The 22,196-nt window shown below is 40.8% G+C and overlaps 1 protein-coding gene across 1 annotated transcript; it reads right to left on the bottom strand.

The window, feature by feature from the left end:
• Positions 1 to 1,839: 1,839 nt before the first annotated feature.
• LOC113830435 (ADP-ribosylation factor-like protein 4A) lies at positions 1,840 to 14,602 on the bottom strand. Its single transcript, XM_070127721.1, has 4 exons — positions 14,591 to 14,602; positions 13,710 to 13,886; positions 3,150 to 3,266; positions 1,840 to 2,756 (listed from the first exon to the last, which is right to left on the bottom strand). The coding sequence occupies exons 1-4, from the start codon at positions 14,600 to 14,602 to the stop codon at positions 2,646 to 2,648; spliced, it is 417 nt and encodes a 138-aa protein (XP_069983822.1). The 3' UTR covers positions 1,840 to 2,645.
• Between the last annotated feature and the right edge of the window lie 7,594 nt (positions 14,603 to 22,196).

Below are 22,196 nucleotides of genomic sequence, written 5' to 3'. Positions count from 1 at the left end.
CGTTTGGAACAGCGACAAAGAGTGAGGCACGAAAGAGAACGAGAAGGAAAGGGGAAGAGCCAGACAGATTGGATAATGAAAATATGAGAAAGATTTGAGGGATGGAAACCTGTCACTGTGAGTTTTCGCTCGTTATTGGTCATTTTTCTTATTAATTGTAATTATCATCTTAATTGATAACAAAATACTTTGTCTTTCAGTAAATATCTTAATCTCTCTTATTTATATATTCTTATATATCTTATTTTATATATTTATTATCATTATCATCATGAACTGGTGCCGATATCAAAACATATGACTATGTGTGTGTGTGTGTGTGTGTGTGTGTGTGTGTGTGTGTGTGTGTGTGTGTGTGTGTGTGTGTGTGTGTGTGTGTGTGTGTGTGTGTGTGTGTTGAACAGTGACATCAGTGAAAATCAACAAATACTCTTCAGTATTGTATATCTCTATAACTTTAAGAAAGACCCTTCTACCTACAAGACTTCTAAATGACTAGATGCGCTTATAAAACCACGTGTTCTTTTGTACACACGTTTTGTGAATCAATCCTGTCAACCTGTCAGTGACACTTTGGACCAGCCTGTCAATCGATCAGTCAGCTCGTCATATGCCAGCCTTGACACATCACACGGGGGAGTATTGTCGTTAATATCACACTAGAAATATGTAATTATCTTTGCCGTGTATCGTACCGGGTCCAAAAGCAGAGCAGATCACAATGAAATAATTGCACCTATGTTGTTTTTTTTTGTTTTCATGTAACATTGCATTATGGTAATAGGTGTACGCATGGTTCTGTGTGTGCGTGTGTGTGTGTGTGTGTGTGTGTGTGTGTGTGTGTGTGTGTGTGTGTGTGTGTGTGTGTGTGTGTGTGTGTGTGTGTGTGTGTGTGTTGCATATTCTAATGGTATTAGATATGTAACTCTAGTGACCTTGAACACCTGCTACACAATACGAGTATAAAAAAAGGAAGTCTACAAATGTACAGCATTCTGATAACCCGCACATCGTGAGAATTATAATGTCTGGTTTGAAAATGAGAATGAATTCGTGTTCACAACTGTATAAGACTTTTAAATTGTAAAAATATTTATTTAAGCAAGTTTTTACTTTTTTTGCCATCTCACTGCCTAACACAATAGTTAGCGAACAAATCTGGGACTATAATACAATTTTTAAGTGAATTTTTTTTTTCTTCTGTTTTTCAACAATCTCTTTAAACCGCCATAGTCGATAAAATCATTCACTGTATCTTGTTTTAATTGGCTATTTCCACGTGTTATTTTCATATCTTCGACGGCTGGCTGTGCTTTGCTTTGGGGATAGGCTAGATCAGTAGCAACTCGAGGAGGCGTCATGGCGTCTGTTTTGATGATTGTTCAGTGAAATATATAATTAAAATCATTATTTTCCATCCTTTTTGAAAATTGAAGAGACCAAAATGATCAACCATATTCACAAAGCATCCGTAACTTTTGTGACGTCATCAAAATAAACCCCATGTGCTTTTTTTTTCCAAAACTAGAATCAGACGCCATGACACCTCCTCGAGTCGCTCCTGATCTGGCCTCTCCCCTTTGGCTTTCCCGCACAGAACAGAGAACAACAGACGCTCACAAGATGGATCACAGTCAAACGGAGGCCTTGGGTGATTTCGAAACTAAGACCCACATTCGGGAATTCGCGACTGTCTTGTACCAAAAAAAAAAGAAAAAAAAAAGTCTTTATTAAAACGCCAACGGACTTTCGTCAAGGATGGTCCTCTTACAAATAAAATAAAAAGAAATCTACACAGATGCCTTCAATATGTACATTTATATTTCAGTAGCACAAATATTTTTTTTCTTTCTTTTTTAGAAACGTCCACAGGTAATCAAACACACTTGAGGGGACTGGGAGGGCGTTGCAGGGTCCACCTTATACTTCGAAGAGTTCAGTACACAATGGTTCAACGAGAGTCAGTCAGCCCGACCCTCTGGCATCTCACCACCAAAGTCAAAAACACCTGTAGACCTTATAGGCTGATTGGACTGCTGGAGAGCCACTCGAACGCCATCACTTCGTGTGTCTTTGCCTCCGTGAACGAGTCCGCAAATCAACTTTGTTCTCGTTGTCACTGCTCTGGCAGTATTGCAGGCACATCGACAATCCACCAAATGCCCTTGTGCAGGACGATTTCTGCGTGAGTCCTATGTGCAGTTCGAAACATTACAAATAGGATTTTTTCCGTACAGCTGAAGATCAGAAACTAGAAAAAAGGCAAAGAATAGGCCTACATAGAAGAGCTGTTCACAAGCGTTCACATACGAAATAAAGTCACACACAGCTCTGTACAAGATACCAACTCTCAAGAGACATACTACGCTTGCTTGCTCGCTCGAGTGCAACACAACAGATAATTTAGAAGTGCCTCCCTCAGCAAAAACACGCATTTCGCACACACATTTACAACGGGATGGGGGAAGGTACGTAGGCCTATGCATAAAACACCACCCGAGGCTTCCAAAAACGAGAGGAAAACAAAGAGGGAACTACACATAGGTAGCTTGATCGTCTCGGCTCCACCAGCTCGCGGGGCAGCACTCCCAGCACCAGGACTTCCGACAGCTGGCAGAGGCGGCCAACTAGTCGGAGGTCGAGGATCATCTGGGCTTCTTCTTGCTGGTCTTCGAGAGGCGCCTCTGCTTGTGGATCATCTCGTACAGGTTCTCCAGCGCTTCGTCCAGACCCTCGCCGGTGATCGCGCACGCAGGCTGAGGAAGGGAGGGAGGGAGAGGGGGAGCGTTAGATTGAATGAGGACACGGGGGTGGTTCTCCTCTCTCTCTATCTCTATCTATCTGTCTATCTGTCTGTCCATCTATCTCTCTCTCTCTAACACACACACACACACACTCACACACACACACACAAACACACACACACATACACACATACACACACACACACATGCACACACACACACTCACTCACTCACTCAATCTATCTCAGTCCCACTCACTTACACTCACACTAACACTCACTTCCATTCTCACATTCACTCTCAACCATCTTAACATCATCATCATCTTAGCAACTACATTTCTACCCCTCCTCGTCTGAAGAAAATTCATAAAAAACTTGTTCCCTCACCAACAAACGCGCTTACCTGTATATGCCACAGATGGGTATTGCCCAGCTCCGCGATACCTAGAAGCCGCTCGATCTCCTGTGGATCTTTGGCTCCCGGCAGATCCTGCTTATTGGCCAGCACCAGGATGGGGACCTGAAGGGGGGATTATTATTATATTTTATTATTAATACTATTATTTATGCTGCTGTTAATATTACTGTTTTTATTACTATTGTAAGGTATTCCAGAAGGACAGTATGGTTAGGTGTACTAGCTTTTTTTGTGTGTGTGTAATTGATTGTGTGTGTGTGTGTGTGTGTGTGTGTGTGTGTGTGTGTGTGTGTGTGTGTGTGTGTGTGTGTGTGTGTGTGTGTGTGTGTGTGTGTGTGTGTGAAAATCTTAGATAACCTACCACGGTGATTTTGCGTCGGAAAATAATTTATTCAAACAACAGTCTAAACAAACCTCATATTTGTTTCGTTGCCATGCACCCAATTTGTAAACAAGAAAATGCAATATATCATATCAGTTACACCAACCCCTACAGACTCAAAAAATTATTGTAATGTATTGTTACATCCTTGAAATTTTGAGTTACCGGGTATACATTAATAGGGTTTGTATTCCAACAGCTTAATAACGCGCCGGGAAGTCACACGACACAACGGTATTAGAGAACGAAAAAAATGCGCATAAAATATTTTCTCAATCTTTTTTTTTCGTCATTCGCACGTTTAGGAATATTAAAAAAGAAAAAAAAAAGAAACAGTGTTACCGCGTTTTGTTGATTGATTTATTTGATTATCCTAATATCAAAACACAATTTGGTAACAAAACAAAAAATGATTATACATTTCTCTTCGTATTTCAAAATAGCCTAAATGAATGTTTAATAATAATAATAATAATAATAATAATAATAATAATAATAATAATAATAATAATAATAATAATAATAATAATAATAATAATAATAATAATAAATTGCAGCAAAAAAGGGGGGGTATATTTTCAACTGACAATTTAAGCGTTTATTGAATACAAAACTCTAACACCAAAATGTATTTGATATTATTATACTAGAGAACGGTAGAAGAATAAACATGATATTCTAAAGGAATACGCGTCGTTAATGTTAACAAGCCGAAGGGTATTTGCTCAAACGATCTTATTATGGACACTATCTACTCGTTTCCCTTTTATTCTCGAACTTTCTTGGCGTATGAGTCTGTTTGTTACATCCACCCAAAGTCGTGAATTATAACAAGATCCATTGAAAATCTGGTTCTATCTAATTACTAAAGGCTAAGCAAGATTCTTCAACCACATTCTTCCAAGAATTAATAATTCGAAAAAAAAAACATGCTAAACACGGTATTAATGTACTTTTGACTGTATATTTCTGTCTGCAAACAACCTGTGTGCGCGGAGATCTAGCAATGAAGTAATAATTTGAAAAAAATACCGTATTAATATACTTTTGTCTATATATTTTTAAAAGATCCGTATTAATATACTTTTGACTATATATTCGTGTCTACAAACAATCTATGTACACGGAGATCTAGCACTGAGATGGGTACACACACGAGCCAACAGTCAGACACAGGTTGGAATATATTTCTACGCGTCGCCCATAGATGGCGTTCTGTTCGTCGCATCCAAAGTAAAGAGACGAGGAGCGAGAGGGAAAATGGAGGAGGAATGAGGAATAGAAAGAGGAAAAGGGAGGAGGAAAGAGGAATAGAAAGGGAGGAGGAAAGAGGAATAGAAAGGGAGGAGGAAAGAGGAATAGGAAGAGAGGAGGAAAAGGAATAGAAAGTGAGGAGGAAAGAGTAATAGAAACTGAGGAGGAAAGAGGAATAGAAAGAGAGGAAAGAGGAAAAGGAAGTGAGGAGGAAAGATGAATAGGAAGAGAGGAAAAGGAAGAGAGGAGGAAAGATGAATAGGAAGAGAGGAGGAAAGATGAATAGGAAGAGAGGAGGAAAGATGAATAGGAAGAGAGGAGGAAAGAGGAATAGGAAGAGAAGAGAAAAGAGGAAAAGAGAGGGAGGCATCAACAGACTTGTAGAAACATATGCTAGGCTGCAAGCGCAGTCGAACATCTGCTCGTGGATGCACGTGTCCATCTAGGAGCTCTTTGTGACAAATATAGAAAAATTAATAAAAATAAATGCCTGATGTCGTACTGAACTATATTCCTTCAACAGAGATTTACACTGGAACGTGAGAGAGGCATGACAGGCATTCCTTACTTTCGTTCATAATAACGAAAGGTTAATGTATATTTCAAGTGTCATAAGAAAGAGATAAACATTTTTATTATTATCATTATTCGAATGGCAACAACAGTGTCTGGGATTTAAAAGTATTTAGGTTGGTAATTCTTCCTATCATTCCTATCGTTGTTTGAAAATGTTAACGACCTTTTTCATGTTTGGTCCTCGCTACTATATATAATTTTTTCTTCTCTTTTGTTATCGTTTTTCTTATATCTTAAGTACGATTTTCATTGAGATTATGAATACCATTCAGATAAAACTATTGTGTTACTGCTTCATTAAGATTTCCCTCAGTGGCATCTCGAGGTGTCATGGCGTCTGTTTTGATAATTGTTCAATGGAAATTTAACCATTAAAATAATTATTTTCCATCCTTTTTGAAAATTGAAAGGACCAAAATGATCGACCATATTCACAAACCATCCTTAACTCTTGTGACGTCATCAAAATAAACCTCCATGTGCTTTTTTTCCAAAAATAGAGTCAGACGCCATGACACCTCGAGTCGCTACTGATCCAGCCTTCCCCATCGTCTTTATTCCAAATACACAGTATTAGAAAGGGTAACGATGTTAGCATTTGTTCCAATAGGGCTAGTTGCATCGTCCTAGTAGCAGGAGAGCTAGCTATTTTACTATTAACGATATTTACAGTCAAGCTTGTTTATTCTATAATGAGGTGAGTCATTATGCTAAACTAAATATAGAAACACGCCGCAGTTAAATAGAGTTTCAACAGAAAAGCATCAGTCGGCCATTAGGCGAAATAAATGAAAATATCATTAGATCACAAAGCTTTTTCAATTGCAATGCAAAACACCTTTTCGACAATTTTGAAAAGAGGCTAAAACATAATATAGTCGCATGCAATGGCCCACTGTTATTGTCAAATTAATTATCATTATTACCATAATTATCAGAACTATTGCCGTATGATAATGATTAGTATTACTATATTATTAATATTCTCAGTATTCTCAACATCACCATCACATTATCATCATTTCAACCTCATCACCATCCTCAACCTCGTCATCACCATCACTATCACCATCCTCGACCTCATCACATCACCATCCCCAACCTCATCATCACCATCCCCAACCTCGTTATCACCATCACCATCCCCAACCTCATCACCATTACCATCCCCAACCTCATCACCATCACCAGCCTCGTTATCACCATCACCAACCCCGACGTCATCTCCATCAACAACCTAGTCATCACCACATCATCACCATCCCAACCTCATCATCACCAACCCCGACGTCATCTACATAACCATCACCAACTTCGTCATCACCTCATCATCACCATCACCAACCTTGTCATTACCACCATCACCAACCCCGACGCCATCTCCATATCACTACCAACAACCTCATCATCACCACCACCATCACCTAACCACAACCTCCATCACCACCACCATCTTTAATCCCTAAAAAAAAACGACTTCCGACAACCGACCGTAAACGAACCGTAAAAAAAAATGCGTTTTTATTTCTTTTCATTTAACGGAAAGTACTTTTTTTGCCCCGAAAACGTCCATTCAAAAAGGGGCTTCTTATCTTCTAAACAAAAAAAACGCGCGGAATTCAGCCTTAACGATCGCCAAATACGAATAGGGGGGGGAGGGGGGGAGGGGGCGGCGAGCACAAGCACTTGCATTCAAGCGTCAGTGCTTGCGTTCGACATGGGGGGGAGGGGGGAGGGAATAGGGAGGGGGAAGCACGCTTTCTTTCTCTCTTTTGTTTTTATGATTTCTCTCTTTCTCTGTTTTCTCTTTTTTTTCGTCTCTTTCTCTGTCTCATCTGTCTTTCTCTTTCTTTCTCTGTCTCATCTATCTCTCGCTCTCTCTCTCTCTCTCCCTCTCTCTCTCTCTCTCTCTCTCTCTCTCTCTCTCTCTCTCTCTCTCTCTCTCTCTCTCTCTCTCTCTCTCTCTTTCCTTTTCCTTCCTCTCCCTGCCTCCCACTTTCCTTCTAACTCTTGGTCTTTCTCCATCTTCCCTCCATGCGTTTCTCCCGTTCTTCCTTTCTCCCGTTCCCCCTCACTATCTCATTCTTAGTCTCTCCGTCTCCTTATCTCCCTTTCTCCCTCCGTCTTCCTTTCTCCCTCTATCCCTTCCTCCATCTCCCTTACTTTTATTCTCCTTCTCTCCATCTTTTGTACCTCCCTCCACCTCCCTTTTTCCTTCTCTTTCCCTCTTAGTCTTTTTTCCATTTCCCCATCTCTCCTTCCCTTTCCTCCCACCCTCTTTCCCTTCCTACATCTCTCTCTTGGTCTTTCTATATCTCCCTCTCTTTCCATCTTCCCCTCCCTCCATCTCCCTTCTCCCCTCCTGGTCTTTCTCCTCTCCCTCCGTCCATCTCCCTTTCTCCATCCCTCCATCTACATCTTCTTTGTCTTCCTCCGTCTCCCTCTTGGCCTTTCTCCATCTCATTCCCTCACTCCCTCCTCGCTCTTGCTTTTTGTCTATCACCGTCTCTTCCTCCTTCCCTCCTTCTCCCTTTTGGTTTTCTTCCATATATCTCTTTCTCCCTCCCATCCTCCCTGCATCTCCCTCTTGGTCTTTCTTCTTCCCTCCTCCCTCTTAATTTTTCTCCATCTCCGTCTTCCCCTCCCTTTATCTCCCTTTCCCCCTCCCTCTTGGTTTTTCTCCATCTCCCTCCCTCCTTCCTCTTGTTTTTTCTCTAACTCTCTCTATCCTTAATTATCCCTCTTAATGTTTTCCATCTTCGTTTCTCCCTCCCTTAATCTCCCTTTCTCCCTCCCTCTTCCCTCTTGTTTTTTCCTCCATCTCCCTTTCTACCTCATACTTTTCCCCATCTCCCTTTCTCCCTCTCTCCTCCCTCTTGTTTTTTTCTCATCTCCGTTTCTCGTTTCTCCCTCCCTCCCTTTATCTCCCTTTCTCCCTCTTGATTTTCCTCCATCTCCCTCTTGGTTTTTCCCCATCTCCCTTCATCCCTCTCTCCTTCTCTCTCTTAGTTTTCCCCATCTCCCTAAATCCCTCTTGGTTTTCCTCCATCTCCCTTTCTCCCTCTTGGTTTTCCTCCATCTCCCTTTCTCCCTCTTGGTTTTCCTCCTTCTCCCTTTCTCCCTCCCTCCCTCCATCTCTCTTTCACCCTCTTGGTTTTTCCTCCATCTCCCTTTCTCCCTCCCTCCCTCCATCTCTCTTTCACCCTCTTGGTTTTTCCTCCATCTCCCTTTCTCCCTCCCTCCCTCCTCCCTGTTGGTCTTTCTCCATAATCAATCAATAACCAGATCGCGGCCGTTGGTTGGCGGAGGTACGCTCACAGGGAGAAAAAGTCGACGAATTTACCTTTCACTTCTTTGCCTGCTTGCTTGTTTGCTTGTTTGCGTGACTTGTCTCCTTGTTTACCTTTTAGCGTGATGGCGGGTCTTTGCTTTGGTCGGATTTTTTTTTACTAAGTTGCTTTGTTTTTTTGTTTGTTTTTTGCTTGACTTGTTTGTTTGTTTGTCTGTTTGTTGTTGAATTGCTCTCTTGCTTTGTCCTTTCGTGTGTGGTTGTTTGGTTGTCATTCTTCACTGTTTTCTTTAATTATTTTTTAGCTCAATCATTATTTTCTTACTTCGTTATTGTCCGACTGATTTACCTAGCGCTTCCTGTCCTAACTTTGTTGCTATTTACTTACTTGCTTATTTTCTCTTTCCGTTTATGTCTTTATGCTTCAGTTGCTGTCTAGCCCCTTGCTTATTTATGTATTTTGTACCTGCATTGCGTATTCGTGTATTCTTTACTAGATTATTAATTTTTTATTTGTATACGCCTTACTTAATTTACTTGATTATTCCTTATTCACATTCCTCTCTACTTCTTGCTTCCTTGCTTACATTTTTACGTTTCCTTTACTCTTTACTTACCCATTAACTTGCTCCCTACTTGCCTGGCAACTCAAAAATGCCTCCAAAGTAATCAAAACTTATTCAAACACGGACGTCAATCACTTCATCTTTTTTTCTCTCTCCAACCTTTGCCAAACCAAGTGAAAATAACAACCTCCCTTTTCCGGAAATGAAAATAAACTAACAATCAACTAACCTACCGCTGAGACGACCCTCCAATCACGCCCTTGTTCTGAATAACGGTAACGACCTCGACAACCACACGACTTAATGAGTGGGGATCGAAACGAGCTCAAAGGTGTTATCTCCCCGAAGCCAGCCATTCCACGCAGATCTGTCGTTGCCACGCGGAGGAACGCGGCCGCAGGTTAGCTTGGGAGAATGTACTAAATTTGCGGGGTTTTGAATAGTACTAATTTACTTTTATGTTAATGCCTGAGTAGGATGACTGGTTGGACTCGATACGGGGTGGGTTGATTATTATATTATTATTGGTATTAACATTGCTATGTAATTTTTCTTATTATTATTATCATTATTATTATTATTATTATTATTATTATTGTCATTGTGATAATCATTATCATTATTAGAGCTGTCATTTTCATAATTATCATTATTAGTGTTATCATTTTCATAATTAACATTATACTTATTATCATTATGAGTGTGTGTGTGTTTTGCATACTGCGTTCTTCCCATCGATTTGCCTGCCTGTGAGTCACCGTCTATCAGATCGTGTAAATGTCAGCACCACCGCACAGCCTCCTCAAGGAATACCATCTTCCTTCGAACAGTTGCCTTATGGGACGTCCATTGGCCAGGATGTCCATTCGCCAAGGCCCATTAAGGATTACGGTTCTGCTGGGAAAAGCTTCCTTATGTCCTTGGATCAAAGGGAAGTATTCCCTTAACCACTTTCAATTTATTGTGATGGTTCTTGGTTGGTTGCGCGCCTCTGCCTGAACAATTGCATTTCCAAGTTGGCTTTCTTGGTATGATTTGGCAACGACTCTAAAGGTTATCGTAGAAGTTATGGCCAAGACATTTATCCAATCTGACAATCGGTTATAAAGATAGGTGGAAACCGTAGCATTGTGAGTCACTTATCATAATAATGCTTTTATACTCAGAACCCGCCATAGTTACTCATCTCAGAGCACTATTATTAAAGGAAAAGAATCAATAAAACTCGTATCTACGGGTCCATCGGTAAAGAAACAGTAGTCTGAAATCTTATCACTAGTTTGTATAAAAGTTGTGAATCGACGAACCTATACTATGCAAACAAGGCAATGCCAATAAATACTATGCGCTTCCCTACACTTTCCCTTAATATCTCTATTTAAGATTCGAACCCAAACTCACAAAAGAAATCAGGAAACAAAGGGACAAATGAATAAACAAATCGCGCCAGGGAATCACGACGGGGCTGTAAACATCTCACAAAAGAGCCGTCGGCCCGAGAGGCTATCGCGATCACGGGGAGAAGAATAGTCACACTGCCCGTTCCGCCACCTGCTCTCGCACCAATATTCTCGCGTCACCAAACAACCACATTTTCACGCTGATAACTACATGTTGCAAACTTTAGCGGAGAGGAAAGGAATTAAATTTCAACTCTCGACTAACTTTCCGACGTAAACTGATGCTGGGCCCTGTAGGATTCAGAACAAGGGGCAGAAGTCTTGTCGTTTCTTAGGAATTCTATCCTTGTTATTCGATGAAACCGGGTTCGGGTGGACGCAAAAAAAAGAAAAATAAATATCCGCACGATTTGTCTTTTCGGATAAAAGCGTACGTGTTACAAACTAATGATGAATATTGTAATTTTTCTTTTCATACTTTCGAATTAACAGTACAGCAAAGACAAGAACCCTTGCAGAACGTAATATCACCCAGACCAAATTTTAAAACAGGTAAAATGAAAGTACAGAATTGGCACCGAAATAAATGGAATAGAAATGAATACAATAATATATAGTTTAAGTAGACATTATTGCGTAGGCCTACTCATGATTTTCTAGCACTAGCTTTTCGAGAGTATTATGATACCAATCTCTGTTTAATAAACCTGCGACGATACACTGAGTTCGATAACAAACCATTCTAACACAATTAGATAAACCTAGGACGAACCATAATGAATTTTATAACAAAACAATCCCTCACTATTAGTCACTGTCATTTCATTAGTCGCTGTAATTTCATTAAGATTCTCTGTAAACTATTTTTAGCGTTCATACTTGGAATTTTGGACCCTGTTCTCGTCCCTGGCAAATACCCCTCCTTAACGTCGTTCCCACTTAACCCGGTACTGCAACTTTGACCTGAGTGCATGGGACCAGCTGCTACACCTCCCCCCCCCTCCCCTCGCCCCTCTCTTCGCCCCTCTCCCCCCTCCCCCTCTCCCCTCGCCCCTCTTCCCTCTCCCCTTGCCCCCTCTCCCCTCTCCCCCCTCCCCTCTCCCCTCTCCACCCCCTCCCCCTCCCCTCTCCCCCCTCCTCCCTCCCCTCGCCCCTTACGGCTCTGATCCCAAATGCGGAAAAACAAAAGCCTATATTAACTTGGCTAACAATATTCCCTTCAGTAAAGGCAGAGTCGGGAGTTTGCTTTCGCCAACGCTCGATTTGTAGCGAAACTCAAAATTCCTTTTGTGCAGCCGGCGCGCAAGCTAGTCTGAATGGCTTGGCTCTCTTATATTCCCTCTTGCTGGCGAGATCTTGCATTTCCCACGCGGGGACGGGTGAAAATCCTCTCCTGAGATGTTTTAGGATACCTATGCTGTTATATGACATGCGTAAAAATTAAAAGTAATGGTACACAAGATCATTGCGTGCTCAGTAATTTTACTAAAAATCCCATAATTCACCTATGCTGTTATATGACATGCGTAAAAATTAAAAGTAATGGTACACAGGTCATTGCGTGCTCAGGAATTTTACTAAAAATCCCATAATTCACCTATGCTGTTATATGACACGCGTAAAAAATAAAAGTAATGGTACAGAGGATCATTGCGTGCTCAGTAATTTTACTAAAAATCCCATAATTCACCTATGCTGCTATATGACATGCGTAAAAATTAAATTAATGGTACACAAGATCATTTCGTGTACAGTAATTTTACTAAAAATCCCATAATTCACCTATGCTGTTATATGACATGCGTAAAAATTAAAAGTAATGGTACACAAGATCATTGCGTGCTCAGTAATTTTACTAAAAATCCCATAATTCACCTATGCTGTTATATGACACGCGTAAAAAATAAAAGTAATGGTACACAAGATCATTGCGTGTTCAGTAATTTTACTAAAAATCCCATAATTCACCTATGCTGTTATATGACATGCGTAAAAATTAAAAGTAAGGGTACACAAGATCATTGCGTGCTCAGTAATTTTACCAAAAATCCCCATAATTCATTTTATTTCTTCGTCACTGACTTTACGAATTAAGGGAATGCATTTAAAGTCTTGAATTATGGATAACTAATCTATTTCCGTATCAGTAATAACTAATGTGTTACGAGTATGCTTAGTAGCCGTTCCATGATAATAATAGTAATTCATTTATTTATCAACTTTATAAGAGTGAAAATAACTAACTCAACAAGACATTATGTGTGTATTTTGGAGACTAAGAAGTATCATCAGAGACTTGGAAATCTGTCTTTTTACGGTATTAAAGGTTTTTTGATCATTTGTCTAAAAACTGCCTTTCTTTTGCGCATATGAAGGAAGCTATTCTTCATAGAATTAACTGCGTAAAATGCACCAGAAAATCTCTCAGTCCCATGACTCGTACGAGAATCAATCCATGAAGCTTTAAGACACGAGTAACTGAATTCTTGCCATAAACACCAGATACACAGTATATTGTAGGCTTGCATGTTCTTCCCCCCGCAGCCATCTCTGACAACGACTGGCCGCTGACAGTGATATCCCGTGGCTGACGATAATAACTCGCTGCTACCAACAAATCGCAGCTGGCAACGACGCATTGCTAACAGTAACAATTATGTGTTGGAAATTTCAATAACACGCAACTGACACCATTAACAGCTTGCCATTGACAACAACTCGTCGCTAACAACTCATCGCTTCCAACAGTTCGTTTCTGACACAAATAATTCACAGAAACAACTACAACTACAACCAACCACAACCACAACCACAACCACAACCACAACCACAACCTCAACCTCAACCTCAACCTCAACCTCAACCTCAACCTCAACCTCAACCTCAACCTCAACCTCAACCTCAACCTCAACCTCAACCTCAACCTCAACCTCAACCTCAACCTCAACCTCAACCTCAACCTCAACCTCAACCTCAACCTCAACCTCAACCTCAACCTCAACCTCAACCTCAACCTCAACCTCAACCTCAACAACCTCAACAACCTCAACAACCACAACAACGGAAACAGCGCCTCACCTGCATATTCTCGGGGAGCCTGGCGGTCTTGTGCAGCTCGCAGCGGGCCTCCTCCAGGCGCTCGATGTCCACCGAGTCGACGACGAAGACGATGCCGTCGGTGCAGCGCGTGTACGAGCGCCACAGCGGCCGGATCTTCTCCTGGCCGCCCACGTCCCAGATCAGGAAGCTCGTGCCCTGCGGAAGGCGGTGAAGGGGTCAGTGGGGGAGGCGTAGGGGGTCAGAGGGGGGGGGGGACGTAGGGGGTCGGAGGGGGAGGCGTAGGGGGTCAGTGGGGGAGGCGTAGGGGGTCAATGGGGGAGGCGTAGGGGGTCGGAGGGGGAGCCGTAGGGGGTCAGTGGGGGGGGCGTAGGGGGTCAGTGGGGGAGGCGTAGGGGGTCAGAGGGGGAGGCGGTGAAGGGGTCAGTGGGGGAGGCGTAGGGGGTCAGAGGGGGGGGGCGTAGGGGGTCAGAGGGGGAGGCGTAGGGGGTCAGAGGGGGGGGGGGCGTAGGGGGTCAGTGGGGGAGGCGTAGGGGGTCAGAGGGGGGGCGTAGGGGGTCGGAGGGGGGGGCGTAGGGGGTCAGAGGGGGGGGGCGTAGGGGGTCAGAGAGGGTGGGTGAGGGGGGGGGAGGGCTGAGGGATATATGCAAAGCCCTGTTGGATTTTCTGATCAAGGGAAGAGAGGCGGGAAGACGCTGAATAACTGGCTGTATATATGCATGTATAAGTGTAGATTCAGCCGATTTAGACAGAAATGTATATAGATAAAGAATATATACATGCACACATATATACATTGTGTGTGTGTGCGTGTGCGTGTGTGCATTTGTATGTATGAGTGTTTTTTCAAAGCATTTATAAATTTATAAATACATGTTTGTGTTTGTAAACCGCGTATTCACGGTTATACACATTTTGCGTCTACATTATTTTATTATACTCTCACAACATAGCTTTCAGCAAGAAAGGTTGAATATCTTTTTAAATCTCTAAATTACCAGCGCTTTTAAGTCGTTTCAAAAAGAATCGCTCTCCGACAGAACCTTTGTTGCAGCAGACTTGCAATTTACCAAAACGTTTATAAAATGTTAATTTCTTTTCTGCATTTTTACTTTGAGAAAACCCAAGTTATGCACAAAGGTTTGTGAATTTGCCGGCTTCCACTGCAGTCGCTAATCAATATTTTGTAAGATTACAGAGAGTGCAATGATAAAGATGATTATGATAAGGGTAATAATGATAAGCATTATTATTTTGATGATAATAATTTTGATAAGAATAGTAATAACAATAATAGTAACAACAATAATAATAATGAAAATAATGATAGTAATAAAAGTATTAAAAGTGATAATAGTAATAACATTGACAATGGTAATACTGGTAATAAAAGTAAAAATATTAATGATAATGATAAAAAATAACAAAAAATAACATCGACTTTTCCACTCCCGATATCCTTCACGCCATAAAACACAAACTGAAAGTAGCTGAACCTTTTACGCTTATGAAGGACTTTGGTCAGGCCACGCTCTCTCGCTTCCTCTCTTTCTCTTCCTCTTTCTCTTCGCTTCTCTTTCTCTTTCTCTCTCTTTCTCTTTCTTTTCTCTTCTGTTTCTGATTCTCTCTCTGTTCCCTTCTCTCTCTCTCTCTCTCTTCCTCTCCTCCATCTTCCTCTCCCTCTCCCTCCCCTCCCCCTCCCTTTCTCTCCCTCCCTCCCTCCCTCCCTTTCTCTCCCTCCCTCCCTTTCTCTCTCTCTCTCTCTCTCTCTCTCTCTCTCCCTCTCCCTCTCCCTCTCCCTCTCCCTCTCCCTCTCCCTCTCCCTCTCCCTCTCCCTCTCCCTCTCCCTTTCCCTCTCCCCCTCCCCCTCCCCTCCCCCTCCCCCTCCCCCTCCCTCTCCCTCTCCCTCTCCCTCTCCCTCTCCCTCTCCCTCTCCCTCTCCCCCTCCCTCCCTCCCTCCCTCCCTCCCTCCCTCCCTCCCTCCCTCCCTCCCCCCCCGCACGTATATAAAAATGCATACGCAATATACATGGAAACCTCATCAGCCATAAATTATGTAAAATCAATCTTCATTCTCTGTAGTTACAAATAATGCTGTATTTTTCCCGAAATTCGTATTTTATGTCTGTCGTTTTTTCTCGTTTTTTTTCGTTTTTTTTTCGTGGACTGTTCGTTATCATGATGGCGAGCGTGTTTGTTTTGTTCAATTATCTCATTCCGTTGCATTTCAGTCATAAAAACAGAGGAACTGTGTGATTGCGAATTAGCGGAAAGGGGTGAATGATGATACCCAGATCAACAAATAAACAATCATGCAGTCGGTTATTCGTACATACACGGACATGTAAGTGTGTATGTATATATTACATACATATACATATACTTGTATATTTACATTCTCTCTCTCCACACATACACGCACAAACAAACACACACACAAACAAACACATACACAAACAAACACACACACAAACAAACACATACACAAACACACACACAAACAAACACATGCACAAACAAACACACACACATACAAACACACACACTTATATGTATATATATATATATTTATATATATATATATATATATATATATATATATATATATATATATATATATATATATATATATGCATGTACACATTTACACAATATAATGCATATGTATATGCATACATATACATGTGTATATATATGTGTGTGTGTGTGTGTGTGTGTGTATATGTGTGTTTACATGTACTTGTATACATGTATACATATACATGTATACATGTACATGTATACATGTACATGTATACATATACAGGTATACGTGTACATGTATACATGTGCATGTGCACATATATATACACACATATACGTATACATAGAGAAAGAAAGAGACAGAGAGAGAGACAGACAGACAGAAAGAGAGACACAGAGAGAGAGAGAGAGGGAGAGAGAGAGAGAGACAGACAGAAAGAGAGACACAGAGAGAGAGAGAGAGACAGACAAACAGAAAGAGAGACACTGAGAGAGACAGAGACAGAAAGAGAGTGAGAGACAGAGAGAGAGAGAAAGATGGGGAGAAGTAGATTATTCAAGTACCATGAATGCCGAGTGGAATTTCCAATAATTAGCGATATGAAAGCCTTTTCAAGCTTACTAAGAGTAGGTTATTGGTTTGTCTGTGCATGTGTGCTGCTTTATGTGTGTTTTTTACGTACGTATGTGTATCTGTGTGTGCGTGTGTGTGTGTTTACGTATGCGTGTGTGTGTGTGCTTGTATGTCTGTGTGTTCGTATGTTTGTATGTGTTTGCGTTTGTCTATACGTGTACCAAAAGGTGTGCGTGTGCGTTTGTGCTTCCTTATGCGTGTATGGCCGTGTCCGTGTGCGTTTGTGCTTCCTTATGCGTGTATGGCCGTGTCCGTGTGCGTTTGTGCTTCCTTATGCGTGTATGGCCGTGTCCGTGTGCGTGTGCGTGCGTCGTTGACCGAGGGAGGAAGGGGGGAGGGGGTGGGGGGGCAGAGGGGAAATGGCCTCCTCAGACACGCCAATAAAATCCTCTATAACTCAGGCGTTGGCAAAGGGCGCGGGAGACATCGCTCGAGGCAACGGGAGAGGAAGGAGACTGAGAAATGAGGAGGAAGACGAGGGGAAGGAAGGGGGGCGAGGGGAGAAAGGGGAAGGAGGAGAGAGAGAAAAAAAGAGAGGAAGAGAGGAAGGGAGGAAGAGAGGAAGGAAGGGAGGAAAAGAGAGAGAGAGAGGAAGAGAGCAAGGAAGGGGAAAGGAGGGAGGAAAAGAAAGAAGGAGAGAGAGAGAGAGAGGCAGGCTGACTGACTGACTGACTGATAGACAGACAGACAGAGACATACATATATACAAACAGACAGAGAGAAAGAGACAATCATAAAGATAGAAAGACAGAGACAAAAACAGAAAGACATAGAAAAATAGACACACACAAACAGACAGATAAATAGACGCACAGAGACAGAGGCAGAGAGAAGAAGAAGAGAGAAAGAAAGTGAAATAAAGATCAGCAAGAACAGTTATGCGAAAAGTTATAACAAGAAAGCGAGGAAAGAGAGACAAGAGACTCTAAATTTAAAAAAAGGAGAGGGAAAGGGTCAGAAAAAATAGGAGAGGGCGAGAGAAGACGAAAGGAGGTGGGGGGCCATGGAAGAGGGAGGAGGAGGAATAGGAGTGAAGGAGGAGATGAGGAGAATTAGAAGGTCATTGGTAGAGCGAGAGAGAGAGAGAGAGAGAGAGAAAGAGAAAGAGAAAGAGAAAGAGAAAGAGAACGAGAACGAGAACGAGAACGAGAACGAGAACGAGAACGAGAACGAGAACGAGAACGAGAACGAGAACGAGAACGAGAACGAGAACGAGAACGAGAACGAGAACGAGAACGAGAACGAGAACGAGAACGAGAACGAGAACGAGAACGAGAACGAGAACGAGAACGAGAACGAGAACGAGAACGAGAACGAGAACGAGAACGAGAACGAGAACGAGAACGAGAACGAGAACGAGAACGAGAACGAGAACGAGAACGAGAACGAGAACGAGAACGAGAACGAGAACGAGAACGAGAACGAGAACGAGAACGAGAACGAGAACGAGAACGAGAACGAGAACGAGAACGCCAGGAAAAAGTGAAGAGGAAGGAAAGAGGTGAAAAGGGTCGAGGCAAAGAGAGGGAGGAGAGAGGACAGACCAAAAGAGAGAATGAGCAGGTCAGGTCAAAGGAAAGGGGGGAGAGACGAAAAGAAGAAAAGAAAAGTAGAAGGAAGAGAGGGGAAGAAGAGGACAAAAAAGAGACAATGAAGAATAAGAAAGGGAGTCAGAGCGAAATAAGGGAGAGCAGAGTGAGACTAAATCAGGAAAGGAGAAAGAGAAGGGAGGTCCAACGGTCGCCTAGAATGAAAAAAAAAAGAAATAGAAGAAAAGGAAAAATGTAAAATAGGAAAGTATGATAAGAGAAAGCGCAAGGCAAATAATAAGAAAAGAGGCCAGAGCGAAGAAAGGGAGAAAAAGAGTGACACTAAAAAGGTGAGAAGCAAGCAAGGAATGAAAATAGAAAATAGGAGAAACATAAAAAAAAATGATAGAATATGGAAATATAAAAGTACGAAAAGAAAAAATAGAAAGACAAGAAATAAGAAACGAGATAAAAACGAAGAAACGAGAAAAAGAGAGACTAAAAAGGGGAGAAGCAAGCAAGGAAATAAAATAGAAAAATAGGCGAAACATGAAAGAAAATAAAGGATAAAACATGGAAATATGAAAGTATGAAAAAACGGACAGACAAAGAATAAGAAAGGAGGTCAAAGTGAAGAAAGGGAGAAAAAGAGTGAGACTAAAGGGTGGGGGGGGGAGGGGGAGGGGGAGGAAGAGTCCGAGATAGGGAGGTCGAACAGAGGCCGAAAAAGGGGGCATCGATTCGACGTCTGGACGCGGGCGGGGGGGGATGGGTGGGGGGCCGGGATGGGGGGCGGAGGGGGGGGGGTGATACGACATGCACGATCCTGGGACACTTGGACGCCCCGGGTCCTGTGACCTCGTTTGGGGGAGATGGGATGACCTAGGATCTGGCAGGATCTCTGTAGGGAAGGTAGGAATCTTTTTTTTCTTTCTTTCTTTCTCTCTTTTTCTCTTTCTCTTTCTCTTTCTCTCTCTCTTTCTCTTTCTCTTTCTCTTTCTCTTTTCTCTTTCTTCTCTTTCTCTCTCTCTTTCTTTCTTTCTCTTTCCGTTTCTGTTTCTCTTTCTCTTTCTCTTTCTCTTTCTCTTTCTCTTTCTCTTTCTCTTTCTCTTTCTCTTTCTCTTTCTCTTTCTCTTTCTCTTTCTCTTTCTCTTTCTCTTTCTCTTTCTCTTTCTCTTTCTCTTTCTCTGTCTGTCTCTCTTTCTCTCTCTCTCTCTCTCTCTCATTCTTTTTCTTTATATTTTTTTCATTTTAGTATTACTTTTCTTTATTTTTTTTCTTTATTTCTATCTTTTCTTTTTCCTTTTCTTTTCTTATCTTTTCTTTTCTTTTTCCTTTTCTTTTCTTATCTTTTCTTTTCTTTTTCTTTCTCTTTTTTCTTTTTTTCTTTTCCTTTCTATATTTTCTTTTTCTTTTTTCTTTCTCATTACATGTATTGTGCAATTATTCATTTTATCAGTAATGATAAAATAATAATGGCAATGATAACAATGATAATAATGATAACTATAATAATGATACCAGTGATAATAACAACTGTAATGGTAATGATAACAGTAATAATGATAATGATAACAGTAATAGTAATAATAATGATAATGATAATACTTATGATGATATTACTAATAACAGAAATAGTGATAGTTATGATAAGAATGATAAAAATGATAACAATAACAGTAATGATAATATCAATGATAACAATAACAATGATAATAACAATAATGCTGATAATACCAATAACAATAATAACTATAATAATAACAACAATAATGATAATAACAGTAATAATAATAATAATGATAATAGTAATAATAATGATAATATTAAAGTTATAATAATAATGATGACGATAATGATGATAACAACAAAACCAAAAGTCACAAGAAGTGCGACTTGTGTTTCACTTCTTGGCCGCGAGTTCCTTACAAACAAGAATGTTGCGGCCTCTTTCGATTTAATTAAACTTAGAGTGTAACTTAAAACGTAAAAGAAGCAAAATAGAGAAGTTTATTATAATCTTACGAATGTAATATGTTTGGTGAAAGAAAAAGTAAATTTGGAAGAGGTTTTATTTTTTTTTATATGTCTAGTGTTAGTTTCTCTTTCTTTATTTTTTTCTTTTTCTTTCTCTCTCTTTCTCTTTCGTTCTCTCTCTCTTTCTCTTTCTCTTTCTCTTTCTTTTTCGTTCTCTCTCTCTTTCTCTTTCTTTCTCTTTCTCTCTCTCTCTCTCCCTCCCTATATGTATGTGTATGTGGGTGTCTTGTGTGTCTGTGTGCGTGAGTAAATTTCAGTCTTTGTCTTCATATGTCTTTATCTCCCACATTATTTTTCTGTCTGTCTTTCTCTTTCTTTCTATCAGTCTGGTTGTCTGCCTGTCTGTTTGCTTATCTCACTGTCTGCCTAGCTCTATCTTTCTCTCTCACAAACTTTCTTGTGTACCGTTCTACAAGGGGAAAGATGAGAGACATCACCCTATATATAAACCATATATAAACTATATATAAACCGTGAGGCACTTGTTTTTTTACGTGCATGATGACGTTATTCTTTTTTATTGTTGTTGTTGTTGCCAAAAGCGTCTTCCATTATGACTTCCATCGTGAATTTATGGAACTGCGGTTTCATGATCCTCATAACTTCATGTTTCTCGGAATAATGATATTGAATTTCAGTTTGAATTTGTTCCGTGAATGTCTAAAAGCATAATGCGGCGGTGTCGTTGTTCTAAATTTCCGTTTCTTTTCGTTATGTTTAACGAACTGGATAAAGGTTTATAGGTGAAATATAAAAAAAAACTAGAGAATATAATTTATTGCAATTTATTTCGGTCGTGTTGTTTGCTTTCCCTCTCTCTCTCATTCTCTTTTTGACTCTTATTTTTTTTCTCTCTCTTTCGTCTTCTTCATTTTCTCTCTTGTCGTCGCCATTTTCCTTCTAATCTTTATTTTCCTTCTAGTCTTCCTTTCCTCTCTTGTCTTCTTCCTTTCCTCTCTTGTCTTCTTCATTTTCTCTCTTTAGTCTTCAAATATTCTCTTTTCTTTTCTAACAATACGCTTAAGTTCCGGTAATATCTAGATCAACGTTTAATGCCAAACTTTTTGGCTTGTTTACGTCGAGCCAAATTCAGCAACTTTGAAGAAGAAAAATTCTTTCTTCTGCCTGTTTAAAGTTTAGGTTTCGTGTTCCTCGTCGTAAAAAAAAAAGAAAAAAGAGAGAGAGAGAGAGAGAGAGAGAGAGAGAGAGAGAGAGAGAGAGAGAGAGAGAGAGAGAGAGAGAGAGAGAGAGAGAAATAAAGAGAAAGAGAGAGAGAGAGAGAGAGAAATAAAGAGAAAGAGAGAGAGAGACGAGAGAGGAAAAAGAGAGAGAGAGACGAGAGAGGAAAAAGAGAGAGAGAGACGAGAGAGGAAAGAGAGAGAGACGAGAGAGGAAAGAGAGAGAGAGAGAGAGAGAAAGAGAAAGAAAGAGAGAAAGCGAAAAAAAATCCGCGATTTTGTGTTGCGTTTACATCCGACAAATCTATCATTATACGCATTCCTCTGTTATTACTGTCCTTTTACTGCACATATTCCCCTCTAATTCCTCTTTTGTCGGTCGTTTCAATTATAATTTCCACTATTTAAACGTTTGATAACTGATGAGATTCTGATTCCTCTTCATTATGGCCTTCATCCGTTATATTTCTCTCTCTCGCTTTCTCTTTCTTTTTATCTTCATCTCTCTCGCTTTCTCTTTCTCTTTATCTTCATCTCTCGTTTTTTCTTTCTATTCACCTCTCTCGCATTCTCTTTCTCTTTATCTTCATCTCTCGTTTTTTTCTTT

The sequence above is a fragment of the Penaeus vannamei genome, chromosome 12 (genome assembly GCF_042767895.1).
Source record: "Penaeus vannamei isolate JL-2024 chromosome 12, ASM4276789v1, whole genome shotgun sequence".
Taxonomy (NCBI): Eukaryota; Metazoa; Arthropoda; class Malacostraca; order Decapoda; family Penaeidae; genus Penaeus; species Penaeus vannamei.
Note: the sequence above shows the minus strand (reverse complement) of the source record. Positions and strands in the feature narration are given on the sequence as shown.

Bases quoted from the DNA above. Each gene is read 5' to 3' on its own strand.
- LOC113830435 (XM_070127721.1), bottom strand. The intron at 3,267-13,709 runs GTGAGGCGCTGT...TCCCCCCTTCAG, and splicing joins GGCTCCCCGAGAATATGCAG to GTCCCCATCCTGGTGCTGGC. The intron at 2,757-3,149 runs GTAAGCGCGTTT...TCCCTTCCTCAG, and splicing joins CCCATCTGTGGCATATACAG to CCTGCGTGCGCGATCACCGG.